This window comes from Pistacia vera, unplaced genomic scaffold, assembly GCF_008641045.1.
Source record: "Pistacia vera cultivar Batoury unplaced genomic scaffold, PisVer_v2 Contig956, whole genome shotgun sequence".
Taxonomy (NCBI): Eukaryota; Viridiplantae; Streptophyta; class Magnoliopsida; order Sapindales; family Anacardiaceae; genus Pistacia; species Pistacia vera.
Window position 1 is genome coordinate 1 of NW_022196841.1, and position 14,342 is coordinate 14,342.

General features: G+C 34.4%; 2 protein-coding genes and 1 pseudogene across 2 annotated transcripts; 1 reads left to right on the forward strand and 2 right to left on the reverse strand.

Annotated features, from left to right (window-relative positions):
* Nucleotides 1-2,001: 2,001 nt before the first annotated feature.
* LOC116121032 (histone H2A variant 1) lies at nucleotides 2,002-3,694 on the reverse strand. Its single transcript, XM_031406991.1, has 3 exons — nucleotides 3,599-3,694; nucleotides 3,182-3,302; nucleotides 2,002-2,537 (listed from the first exon to the last, which is right to left on the reverse strand). Exons 2-3 carry the CDS (start codon nucleotides 3,293-3,295, stop codon nucleotides 2,241-2,243), a joined length of 411 nt encoding a protein of 136 aa, XP_031262851.1. The 5' UTR covers nucleotides 3,296-3,302; nucleotides 3,599-3,694; the 3' UTR covers nucleotides 2,002-2,240.
* A 1,501-nt stretch (nucleotides 3,695-5,195) lies between these two features.
* LOC116121022 lies at nucleotides 5,196-6,155 on the reverse strand (annotated as a pseudogene).
* A 2,740-nt stretch (nucleotides 6,156-8,895) lies between these two features.
* Nucleotides 8,896-9,975, forward strand: LOC116121034 (pyruvate kinase isozyme A, chloroplastic-like). The gene is made up of 2 exons (XM_031406993.1): nucleotides 8,896-9,624; nucleotides 9,788-9,975. The coding sequence occupies exons 1-2, from the start codon at nucleotides 9,082-9,084 to the stop codon at nucleotides 9,914-9,916; spliced, it is 672 nt and encodes a 223-aa protein (XP_031262853.1). The 5' UTR covers nucleotides 8,896-9,081; the 3' UTR covers nucleotides 9,917-9,975.
* The last annotated feature ends 4,367 nt before the right edge of the window (nucleotides 9,976-14,342 follow it).

Here is a 14,342-nt window from a genome sequence, read left to right on the forward strand (position 1 = left end):
GTTGTGAAAGATGGGTTTATAATTAAAATGAAGTTGATAAGAACAAGAAAGATAGATTGAGAAAATGTTTCTTCGAAAGTAGTATATTTTATTAGGTTAGGTGCTTTGTTTCCATCACATTAAGTTTATTGTAGTGAGCCGGCCCGTTTCTACACGGAATCAGAACTGGTGAAACAAAGAATACGTTGAGATCGAAATAGGGTTTCATAAAATGAAGAAAAATATGTGCACAAACAGTAGAGCTGAACAATTTAAGAGAAGAGCCTAATTTGGCAGAAGGGAAAATAAAATATCTTCTTTCCAGCAGCTTTATTTGGTAATATGATTATCACGAAAATTAAATAGAATTAGTTTTTAAATTATATAAATTTTGACTGGCCACTAATGGGGCTTCAGCCACCCTAAACAAAGTGAAAATTGTCAAATCAAATCATCTGTTGATAAAAGATTCTTATTTCTTTTATTTAAAAAAAAAAAAAAAAATAGAAACAAATCCAATCACATTCGAACCTAATAGATTAAAGCTAGTTTTTGCATCATCGATATCAAAAACGCCACATGAGGAATCCTTGAAACGTCTCATTTCTGCGTTGCAATACCAACTTAATATTTCATAATAATAATACTGAAGGGCGTTTGGTTGAAGAAATATTATATTAATAAAAAGATAGATTACTTTTAAGATTATTAAAAATATTATATTAAATATATTTAATTAGATTTAAATAAATTAATAGATTTATTATATTAATATATTTAATTATAATAGATATATTATATAGATTACTAAATTGTTTTTTTTTAATATTATTATTTGGATTATTTCTTTTAACCGTATATTAGAGATTTTGTTAAAACATGCCAACCACAATAAAAATTTAAAAATTAGCCAAAACACTCCTCACCACCCAAGATGACCACCAACCGTCGACTGCAATCGACAATCTTTGAAACGGCACACAATCGACTACATCTAATCAACTATACGTCGTTCCGACGACATTAGCCACTGGTGGTGGCTAAATCTAACTAGTCTTAAGTAATTTAGTTAATATATAAAAGTAATAATGTTTTAAAAATCTTATATATAAAAATAAAATAATCTATAAATATTCTTGTAAATTGTTTTCAAACAAAAACATTACTAGCTAAAAATGTTATTAATTAAGAGTAAAATTGTATCAAAATTAAAATTACTTAATAATCTTAAAATAACTAAAAAAATATATTCAGATTATTGTCTATACACTAATTAATATTGATATTAAAAAATTATCAAAATTTTTATTACTTGAAAACCAACCATAATAACATCCATGATTTTAAAACCCAATCAGTTCAATCAATTGAATCAAAAACCGATGATCAAGCCAAGTCGGTTTAACTAAAAAACCATAATTTTTAAATAACCTAGTTTAAACCGCAATTGAACCAAATCTTTTATTATGAATTACCAATCTAGCTTGTTCAACCCAATAATTGAATCGCTTTTTTTTTTTTTTATATATCATGTTGATGTTAAAATGACATTATTATACTAACATTAGCATAATGACATCATGATTCAACTGGCCAACCCGAAGAAATAACTAAGTCACTCCTCGGGTTTTAAAAGCTTGATAATATCAACAAAATAAGATAATATTTCTTAAATAACAAAAAATTACCCAACCAAACACATCCTGAATTGCATGTGGCAGTCAATGATAAGCTAGATATCTAGTTGATTGCTTCGCATTAAATATACCCATTTGAAGTTTTGAACATGCAATCCCACTTCCCATTGTCACAATAAAAAAGTATGCAAAATTAGGAAAAACTTGAGCCGAAAAATATAAACCGAACCAAAACCAGGCCGAGAAAGCAAAGCTGCACAAGACATTTGAAAACAATACCTTAAGAAAGTTCACATAGCATAAATGATGGCTTCTTTCAGCCTCCATGTATCAGGTTAAGAAGCGAAAAATGCAGAAAAACAATGACAAGCAGAATGGATTAAGATAACGAGAAAAACTAAAGTTAGGGCAATCAAACAAACAACAGTACACCTAGCCTGAACAAACATATTAGTTCCAGAGGACAAACCTAAACGTTAATCCGTATTTACTAAGATATTTTAGACAACACTACTAATAATAACACAAACCCATGTCTAACTTTTAACCTAAACTACAAACAGAAACACATAATAAAACAAAAGGGTTCTTCAGTGATAAGCCATCCAGAGTCAGAGAAAAAACTCATTCTTTGGCAGTTTTGTTGATGAGTGACTTGTGAATGTGAGGGATCACACCACCACCAGCAATGGTTCCCTTGATGAGTGTGTCAAGCTCCTCATCCCCTCTAATGGCAAGCTGCAAATGCCTTGGAGTAATTCTCTTCACCTTCAGATCCTTGCTCGCATTTCCAGCCAGCTCAAGAACCTCAGCAGTCAGATACTCAAGGATTGAAGCTAAGTAAACAGCAGCTGTTGCCCCAACTCGACCGTTTGCAGAGATCCTTGATTTGAGGTGGCGGTGAATCCGACCCACAGGAAACTGAAATTTATATTAACATTTAAATTGCTACTACCCTTCTTCCCAAAATTAAAATAACAATGAAACTATTAATCAAAGAGGAAAGGCATAAATGTATAAACTCTCCTAAAAATTTCAGCACCGCTGAGAAATTTGGTCAACAAAAATGGACGACCTGCCTAATCTTGGACCTTGGCCTACTCAAAATTTTCTTGCTTTAGTTTGCCTACCAATTTTCTTACTACCAAATTGCTCACAGATCCGTACAAAAACATACCTTTTCCTATGTATAAAGCATCAGAAACAGTTTCAATTTCAAAACACATCTACTGTTGCTTCACAATCCAATTTCTGCAAAAGAAAATTTATGAAAGGGAACCTCTTGGGACAAAACTATACCCATTTACAAGTAACCCACGTAAACCCTGTTTGAACAAATTGACTAAAATATATCTACAGATTACTTCAAACAAGTACATTTCACATAGCTACAAGCATCTCGCAAGTAAATATAAGCTCATACAAAGCAGGATTTTAGGAGTCATTCTGCTTCTTCTTCTTCTTTTTTTTTTTTTTTTTTTGGTTCCTTTTACCATTTAGACTGAATTGAGAAGCAAATTAGTTAAACAAAACACAAAATTGTGAGTGAGTGAAGCTGGCTTAACCTGGATACCAGCACGGGATGACCGAGAAATCGGCCTTTTCTTGTCCTTCTCCTTGTCCTTGTTAGCCGCCGTGGTCTTCGCGGCCAAAAGCCCCTTCCCACCTTTTCCCGCCATCTTTCACCTGTTCAAATTTCAAAACACTCATTAAAACTAAACAAAATCATAAAAAATTAACTGAACCAATATTTTTAAGAAATCACAAAATCGAAAACATTTTTGAAAAATAACTAAAGAAATTGGAATAATTGGCAACACAAAGATCCAGATCTGATATAAGTCTTGAAAGAAAAAATGAACTAAAACGCAAGAGAACACGAGATCAAGATCTCAATTCAATCTAAGCCTACATGAAACCTGAACTGAAAATCTGAAAATTGAAGAAAGAACGAAGATAGAAAGGTGGATGAAGAAAGAGACCTGAGAATTTGGAGAGCGAAGAAGAAGAAAGAAGAATGAGAAGCGAGGGAGAATGAAAATAATAAATAGGATTTTGAAAGGGATCTGAGATTTTATGTTCAGTTGTTAGGTTTGGAGATTTAAAAGCGGGGAAATCCGAAGGGCGGTTTAATTTGGGTGGGAAATTCCAAATTTTTGGAAATTCAAAATTTCCAAACTTTACTATTATGTCCTTTACTTTTGTTTTTATTCCCATGAGACCTGACAGATTGGCTGACTCTAGTTGAAGCTGTGATCTGTCGACACGTGAACCAATAAATTCTTCTTTGAATGGATAAGTTAAATGGTTTCTTTTTACTTAATTTATTTTTTAGGCTTTAATTGCACCCACAAATGGAACTTAACAATCTCTTGCAGACAAGCGAAATTAAATCGAATTGTGGAATATATAGAAGGTGCCAGGGCGTAGCCAGAAAGAGTAATACTAGCCTTACAAAGATGTATACAAAGATCTATACAAAAAGTCAAATTCAGCCTTTAAAATTCATGATTGTCTTTTTCTCTTTCTTTTTTTCCCTTCTTTCAAGAGTTGGGTTTGACTCTTTATATGTCTCTTTGTAAGACTAGTATTACTCAGCCATAAATAATGTATAGGGGTCAAAGTTAAAACAACAATACAATTCTTGTTAATTAGTACATTTATAATTGTCCTCGACGGGATTTCATCTTTTGAAAATATTGTATAATAACTTCATCATCAATACTATCAAATACATCTTTTTCTATATACACAACTAAGCTATCATTCAACCATTGATCACTCATTCTATTTCGCAAACGATTCTTCACAAAATTTATTGTTGAAAATACTCTCTCTACACTAGCAGTGGCAACGGGTAGAATCAATGCTAATTTTATCAACAAATAAACTAATGAAAACACTCCATCCTTCTTAGTTTCAACCATCATTTTTGTCAGATCTCCAATCCCTTTTAATCCCATAAATTTGACATTAGAGTGCATATCCAAAATATAAACATCAAGTTGAGAATCAAGTGTCATGAGTTATAAGTCAGAAAAATCATCAGGATAAAGTTCGGCAAGGCGTATCAATTTCTGTTTATCAAAAGCAACAAACGATTTATTTAGACATAAACATGTCAAACAAATAAGCAATTAAGTGTTTACCTCATTTAAACGATTATTCAACTCTTGAAGTTGTATATCTAGGACATTATAAAATAATTCAATGTGATAATGACGCACGTTTGTGATACCTTGAGCCTTACGTTGTGATCGCCTTTGAATAAAAAACTTGTCATCCATATTAGGAACATCAATGTCATGATTGGCACAAGAAGAATAAATTTTGCTTAATAAAGTCTCCCATCCATTATCCCTCATCAATTGTAAAGCTTGCTTACATGCTTCAACCAAATTCATAGTATTTACAATATCCTGATCTTTTCTTTGTAGTGCTTTAGAAAGTTCATTTATAAAGCCAAGTATATCTTTCATAAAAAATAGACTAAACACAAAATCAAATGATTGCATTAATTTAAATATGTTTTTTGCATCAAATATTAGCTTAGAGTTTGACCCATCTTTTGCCACAATTTCAAGAACATCGATAATGAAACATCAAGATTATGCTCATTAACATATCATAATGCGAACCCCAACGCATATCACTGGCACGTTGTAGATTAGTCTCTTGATTGAGACCTTTTCTACTTGAAAGTACACCATCAGAAAGAGCTTCAATAACTTTATAAGTTTGCTTATCTCTAAGAAGATCGCAACGCTTTAACGAAGCACCAACAATATTAACCACAATCGCCACGATATTAATAAGATTATTAACATCATCATGGTTCTTTGCCAAAGCCACAAAAGCCAACTGGAGTTGATGGGCAAAACAATGAATATAATAAGCACATCTATTCTCTTTCAAAACCAATGTCTTCAAACCATTAAATTCTCCTTGCATATTACCAGCTCCATCATAACCTTGTCCTCGCAGTCTAGAAAAACTCAACCCATGCCTTGAAGAGAAATTATCTAGTGTTGCCTTGAGTGAGAGAGTTGTGGTACTAGTAACGTGTTTAACACCTAGAAAACGCTCCACAACAAGTTCATTCTTGTTAACATAACGTAAGACAATAGTCATCTATTCCTTCCTAGAGATATCACGAGATTCATCAATCATTATAGCGAATAATGAATCTCCTAAATCTCTAATGATAGCACTTACGGTTTCATTTGAAGCAGCACTTACAATGTCTTTTTGAATCTCAGGTGATGTCAATTTGAGATTATCAGGAGCATTCTTGAAAGCAACAACATTGTAATCTTCATTATGATTAGCAAGAAATTGTAAAAGCTCGAGAAAATTCTCTTGGTTGCTTGAATTATAGGATTCATCATGACCACGAAATGCAAGTCCTTGCCTTAGAAGAAAACGAATACATTCAACTATAGCATTTAAACGAGTTCGATACTCTATTCGTGCTTGAGAAGAATGTCGATAAAAAAATATCTGAATATGTTGGTCTTGATTCAATAATGCTTCACACATTCTTCGAGCTTGGTTATGAGCACTATTAGAACCTCCAACATGAATATTCAATTCTTCTTTCTTTTTTCAATTTGAAAACCCTTGACCAACAAAGCGATCACCACCCCCTTTATCATTATGGTTTAAAAAGATAGCAAATATCAATAAAGACAAAATGCAGCATCTTTGGCTATACTATATTCCAACCATTGTTCAAATTCACTAAACCAAGAAACAACAAAATGTCTTGAAAATCCATGAAAATACCTAGAAGGAAACTTATGGCCCTTAGGTTGACAACGACCCATTTCCAAATATATTCTTCGAATTTGATCTTGAATATTAGGATCATAATTTGAAATTCGGGGTCTTAAGCCTGGATCCGTAGGAAGATCTCGCAAATCAATATCCACATTTTTACTTGAATCACCAATATTTTCCTCTTGTTCAAATGATGAGATCATTGTTGACTTTCTTTCGAAATATCTCTTCATACTATTTCAAAACAATAATATATTATTACTTGATAGAGAAAAATACAGCAAAATAAGTTAAGTACTCAATAAAACCAAACAATAACAATAATCTATGTATACAATAATAATTATTAAGATAAGTGAAATTACAACTACTACAAAAATTTATAAAGCTAATAAGTTAAAGTATTATAACAATACATACACATCCCAACTCAAAAGTATATCTCTTTCTTTTTCTAATTTGTAAGTACTTTAACAAGAATTAAATTAAAGTAATAGAAATTGAATTGAAATAAATCTTAATGTAGTATTTTTTAAAAATATATCTTACATTATATACATTGGCTAAAATTCAATTGATATGTGTAAAAAATCTATTCAAATAACCAAACACTTGTACAATTAAATCCACTTTTTCATAACACTTGTAAAACAATTAAAATTAGCTCTCATTTGAATCAAACACTTTTTTATAACAAATATAAAAATGGGTAAAATAATGTCGTCCTAAGAATGATGAACCCATCTTCTCCATAAAAAAAAACAACACAAAATTGTCATGGGCCAACTCCAAAATCAATTTGAATCAAACACTTTTTATATAACAAAGATAAGAATGGGTAAAACAATATGGTCCCAAGAACTCATCTTCTCCATATAAAAAAAAACACAAATTCGGCTATAATGGTAAAACATTGTGATCCCAAAGCCAACTCCAAAATTCATTTGAATCAAACACTTATATATAACAAAGATAAAAATTAGTAAAACAATGTGGTCATAAGAACTCATCTTCTCCATATAAAAAACAAAAAAAGGGCAATATGGAATGGGTAAAACAATGTGGTCCCAATGCCAACTCCAAAATAAGTTTAAAAACTATCTCCTTACTTCCTCTAACTTCAATATATCATTATAAATAAATAAAAAATGGATGCAATTTGTAGTCCCATTGACAATTTCATCTTCCTAATCTATAGTTTAATCTTAAACTTTTAAAATAAAACAATACAAGCATAAAATATATTACCTGAAAAATTGAAGAAAAATGGGACTTGTTGGCTTGATAGGAGGAGAAAATTACACTTGTGTGGATAAAGCCTTAAAGGAAAATAATTGACTTATAGGTTATTGAAGAGGAAGAAGACGTCTGAGGGAAGGAGAATGATGGGTTTACTTTTAGCAAGAGAACGAAGGGTTTACTTTTAGTTTCACAGCCCCCAAAACAAAAAAGTGTAATTTATTGGGCATAAATATATAATACAGTTTTTTGGTATTTTAATTTTATATAGGGGTAAATTTGTAAAAACATAGCAAAATTTTTTAAAAGTCAAGGAGAGTCAACTGACCCTCCTTGACTCCCCCTCCCTCCACCCCTGGAAGGTGTTGATGTTTGATTTTGACACCAACAACTCGCACGTGTGAAATGCTAAGCGGACTCAGAAGTCACACGTGATATGGGAATATTATGTTAAATAAGGGGTGAGAGGCAATGTTTAAAGTGGTTCGGATGCTTTGGAGCGAATCCTACGTCTACTGTTGTTGTATTAATAAGAGAGTGATTAGGTTGCGTTCAGCGAGCTGAGTTACAGTTTAGAGAGAGAGTTATTTCAGTGTAAAATTAACTAATTCAGCTAACCCCCCAAATGAGAGGGAAATCCTCTATTTATAGTGGGAAAACTCAAGGTGATGATTATGAAAGTTGTAAGTGGGTAGGTGTCATGCAAATCCTTTCTTTGTGTCTCATTGATCACCTGCTCGAGAGATTTCCTCGATTAAAGCAGGGCTTTGACACTTGGGCGATCTCCAGCCACTTGCTGGCTTGACACCCAGCAACTACACTGACAGGAGCCATGCCACTTGCGCTGGGCGCGACGTGGCCGCACCTGGACTGCACAGAACCCTTCTGAACTCTGACCATCCTTTACTGATGAGGCTCCATGTCAGCTCTATCTTTTTAGGCATAACAGAAGGAAAATGACCTTCATAACAAAATGTATTGCTTTTAACACAAATTAAATAAATAAATATTCAATGTAATAGAAAAATACAATAAAATAAAAGTAATTCAAAAGATTTTAATAACAATATGTACATAAGAAATTCTGAGAATTGGATTGGGCTAGAAAGTTCTTAAAATGGACCTAGTGGGCCTTGATGGGCCAAGTTAATGAAAATGGGCTTTAAATTTTCCAAGCCCATTTGTGCTGTCAACAAAAGACACCTGTCACTGTCAAAACACCTATCTCTTCATTAACACGGTTGGGAACAGCTGACGTGTTCATTTTTGCTCCGTTTGTCTAAAGCTGAAGTCCTGTGTCCAAACCCCTCTTAAACCCTCTCTTCATCAACACGGTTGACGTGTTCATTTTTGTGCCATTTGTCTAAAGCTGAAGTCCTCTGTCCAAACCCCTCTTATACCGTTTCCCAAATTCTCGATCTCAAATCTCTCTCGGCGGCGGGCGATAATGGTGGTGCCGTCGTCGTCAGCCACATCACAGTCTCTCCGCTTCTCATTCTCAATTACGCCCTCGCCATCACGTACATTACCTAAACAGCCCCTCCCAAAGTCCAGCTTCCGCCTCTCTCGTTACGTGCCGTTACTCAAACCGATCTCAGCCGTCAAAACCGAAGTCTCGGTCCCCGATGAGCGTAAACCGCCTATATTCCCGACGGTCGGCGGCCCGAATGTGGAAGCGATTGAGGTTGACAAGGTGACGGAGGCGGAGCTGAAGGAGAATGGGTTCAGGAGCACGCGCAGGACGAAGATCGTGTGCACGATCGGACCACGCACGTGCGGGTTTGAGGAGCTGGAGGCTTTGGCTGTAGGAGGTATGAATGTGGCGCGAATTAACATGTGCCACGGCACGCGTGAGTGGCATCGGCAAGTTATCGAACGTGTGCGGCGGCTGAACGCAGAGAAAGGGTTTGCTGTTGCGGTAATGATGGACACTCAAGGGAGCGAGATCCACATGGGAGATCTTGGCGGTGCCGCATCAGCTAAAGCCGAGGTAATGAAGTCAAATTACTGATAAAAAATTAAAGCTTGGTATTTGCCTCTTAATAATAAGTGATTTGCTCTATGAAATCTGTTTTGGATTCTGTTAACAAGAGACAAACCTTATTTCAAAGCTGATTTTGATCCAATGGTAACCATTTACTTATATTTTGCAGGATGGTGAACATTGGACCTTTACTGTGCGTCCTTTTGATGTAAATTTTCCTGAACGTACTATTTCTGTCAATTATGATGGTTTTACTGAAGGTATAACTTTAGAATTCCCAATTATATATGTTGTCTAAATGCAGTCCCTGGCTGCAATTTTATGACTTTAAAATTTCATGTTACTTAATAAACTCACCTTTATGGCTTCCAAGATGTCTATAGATAGTTTGATATTTGTTGAGAGACCGGAATTAACAATTATGTAACAGGGGTGTAAACGAGCGAAGCTGGCGCGATAAGGCTCGGTTTGACTCGACTCGACTCGAACTCGATTCGTTAACCGAGTCGAGTTCGAACACACAGTGAAGCTCAGCTCGGGGCTCACGAGCCTGGCTCGGCTCGTTGGCTCGTGAGCCTGGTCGACTCTATTAAGCACTGTACACTTTAAGGTGTTTTGTGATTTTTTAAACTACTAGGTATAACTGATATTTAGTGAAAAAAGTTTAAAAATGACAGTCCCCCCCACCAAGTGCAAATTGAAATAACACGATATTACAAAGCAGAGCGCATTTCAGTTCATGGCTTCGCCCTAAATCCCAAATCGGAATCAAAGACCCCAAATACCAATCGGAATCAAAGACCCCAATCCCAAATCACGAACCAGACACTCTGAATCGTAATCTCTATCGCAATCTTCGATCTCGGCAAACGGAAAGGAGGCCAACACTCTGAAACATTCCAGGTTTGTTTGTTTATGCTTTAGAGAAGTGAAATGATGTACCGCAAATTTCGTTACCAGTTTTTCTGCGTCATTACAAAATTTTATTGTACATCCAAGCAGCCCCCTAAGAAAACATTTACCAGAGTGGATGCTTACTCTAGGGATGCTATTGTTCAAAAAGAATACATATTGTGTTGTCTCTTCTTTTGCCCGTGTGGGATTTTTAGAAACTGTAATTGCTAAAGTACATTGAGTTATGAAATGCTAATGTTTGTGCTCATCTACTACTTTTTGTGGTAATTGCCTTTACCAATTATTCCTCTATTTTCCAATCATGGCTAAAAACAATAGGGATTTTCGGCTTAAATAGAGCACTAGAAGTTCATGGATTAGTTAAATTCTTTATTTAATCTATTTTAATTTGGTTCCCAAGAACCTTACAAAACACGTCTTCCTATGGATGCTAGCTTTTTTATTTAGATTTTGAATCTTGCATTCTCCAAACTGTAGTTTTTATACTAGCTTTACTTATGTGTCTGTAGAAAGGTGATTGGTCTAGATCAAATCCTTGTAGTAAAATTGAGTTATGAAATTGACGTTTCTTAAACTGACATTGAGTTACATCTGAGCCATAGTTTTTACTACAGTTACCGTGTATCTTATTTCAACTAGAAAAAGTGTAGATGGCTTGTTGATAGCTTTGCAAAAGTTAAGTACGTATATCAACTATCAAGTGTTGGACAGACTGCTGTAAAATAAGAGATCATTTACAAGGTAGGTGTGTTTATGGATTATCTATGCTTGTGATCCTGCTCATGCTAGTCTTGTTGTATTTGTATAACTATATCTCAGATGTCTACAAAATGCATATTGCTAAGCACACAGTTTCTCCACTTTGATGGATTCAGAAAGTGACATACCACCAACAAAAAGAAGTTTTAAAAATTCAGTTTCCCTTTATTCAGCACTGGAATCTCTCAAAATATGGTTGTTACCACCTTATGTTAGAAATTTGTTTTGATCATCCCTTGAGATTTTTCAACAATGTTGAATATTGAAGTGCACACATATACTAAATTAATCAAAATTAGAAACTCTGTGCTTGGCAATATGCTATTGATTACAGTATCGCTGGAGATATTTTAAAATGAAATAACCTTAAGTTGGTGTGCAGTGAATTAGGGTAGGTTAGTATCTCATCTGTATAGCAGTTGTTACATTGGTTTAATTTTGTTGTTGGTAAAGCTTGAGTTGAGTGAAACAGGTAAGGCTTCAGTGGTTTAACTTGGCTTTTTGGTGATTTCCAATTTGCTTAATTAGCTAGCAATTTGAGATTGAAACAGGGAACAAATGGATAGAAAGAACATTGGATCACTGTTATCCTCATATCTTACTTGATAATAAAGTATTATAATATGGTTTTATACTGATTCAGTGTTTATGTCAACAAAAGATTTGCTTGAATTGTGTTGGTCACTATCTATGTACAATTGAAAGATGTTCTCCTTCACCTGCACACGATAGTGCACCAAAAGGATGAAAGAACATTTGAATTTGTGTTGGGTATTTTTGGTGGCTGTTGTTTTGTACAACTAGAGCAGTTGATCTATTTTCCAGAAGTCCTGCATTTTTTTGCTGCTGGTCTTTTTGTATAGATCTTTTGAGGCTAGTTGGTGGTTGTTATGGATCGTAAATCGTGCCTTTCCTCGTGTTGATGGTGGACTGTATATGTACTCCTAGGAATGTATTTGTATATATTCAGAGCTTTTTTGATTTTATAAGGTATAGACATTTTGTAATATTCGAAACTGTCATGGTTAATTCAACATTAGATGTAAATATGAATGTTGTACGCAGGCAATTGCTGTAAAAAAGGGAACTGGCTCGATAAAACCGGATAAATGGTGGTTTGATCGAGCCTCATTGAGCTCAAGCTCGATAAGGGCTCGCGAGCCTTATCGAGCTCGAGCTTGATAAGAGAGCTCGATAAGGCTCGCGAGCCGCTCGAGCTCGACACTGTTGAACGAGCAAGCTCGATAAGCCAAAAGCTCGACTCAGCTCGGCTCGTTTACACCGAAACTGAAAAGCGTCTCCTAATCTATAATTTAATCTTAAACTTTTAAAATAAAATAAGACAAACATAAAATGTATTACCTGAAAAATGGAAGAAAAAAGGGACTTATTGGCTTGATAAGAGGAGAAAATTACACTTGTGTGGATAAAGCCTTAAAGGAAAAGAATTGGCTTTATAGGTTATTGAAGAGGAAGAAGACATCTGAGGGAAGGAGAATGATGGGTTTACTTTTAGCAGGAGAACAAAGGGTTTACTTTTAGTTTCACAGCCCCCAAAACAAAAAAGTGTAATTTATTGGGTATAAATATATAATGCAGCTTTTTGGTATTTTAATTTTATATAAGGGTAAATTTGTAAAAACATAGCAAAATTTTTTAAAAGCCAAGGAGGGTCAACTGACCCTCCTTGACCCCCCCTCCCTCCGCCCTTGTTTTCATTGAGAAACAATTAGGAATGACACATTATTTTCAACTATATGTTATAGTTTAAATCTCAACCTATTTGAATTAGGAAACAAATACACTTTAATTAAAATTGTTTTAACAAATTAATTTCATATGATCCTATTTTAATTAGGAAATAAATATGACCTTCATTGTCGCAACCCTATCTCCAAGGAAATTAAATAAAGAAACTCATATTCATATTTCATAATTCGTGGTGACGAGTAGTAGTTGGAATTCCTGTATGTAATGGTAACGTCGACTACAAAAATATAGGTAATAAATAAAAATACATTATAAGGATTAATATTAAAAAAAAAAAAATGAGACAATTTGTACAAAATAAAGTTGAACTAAATAAGGAAACCAACATATACTAGGATTACTCAACATTAACACTATGTTGTTCTTATATAAATACTAAATTATCTTTCACATTCTATTAATCACGAAAAATGTAGACTTACAAAGAGAAATATAAAGAGGGGTGTACAAAGTGACATGATAGGTGATGCCACGTCACTCACTTGCCACATAATCATTTTTTTTTTCTTTTTGAATTCTCTTCTTCTTTCTCTCTCCCCTTCTTCTTCTTCTTCTTCTTCTTCGTCTCTCTTTCTCTGTTTTTCCCTTCTTTCTTTGATTTTTTCTTCTCCTTCCTCTCTTCCCTCTCCTTTTTATTTCTCTCTTTATCAATTAAAGAAAACACTGCATCCATGATTGTATTTGTCTATTTGAGCAAGGGCGAGCATGGGTTGCCGACGAACGGCAGCCCGTCACGACTTGACCTAAGCTCAAGCCTTCAAGTCGTGATTATGTTTCTCTTCTAAGCCGCCACACTCCAGCCTTGTGATTTTTATTTGAAAAAAATTAAGAGATTTTAAAAAGAATTTGCTGACTTTGTTAGATTTATTTGTTGATTTTATTTCATGTGAAATTTAAATTAGTGTTGGGTGATTTTGTGCAACTAGTGTTGAGTGTTTTGTTGGTTGGTAGTGTTGGGTGTTTGGAGTTGCAGTGGTGAGTGTTTGTGGTGGTGGTGAGTGGTGGCGACGACAATAGCTGGTTGTACTGGTGAACTAAAATGGTATTTTTGGGATTGAGAATGTACTTTAGTTACTAATCCAATTTTAGAATCCAGATTTTTTTAAAGTGATGATGTTGGTGGCAGCGACGGTAGCTAGTTGCAATGGAGAAGTGAGTTGGCTGCAGTGTTTTCTTTAATTGGTAAAGAGAGAGAAATAAAAGAGAGAAGGAAGAGAGGAAATATAAGAAAAAGTCAAAGGAAGAGGGGTAAAAGAGAGTGAAAGACAAAGAAGAAGAAG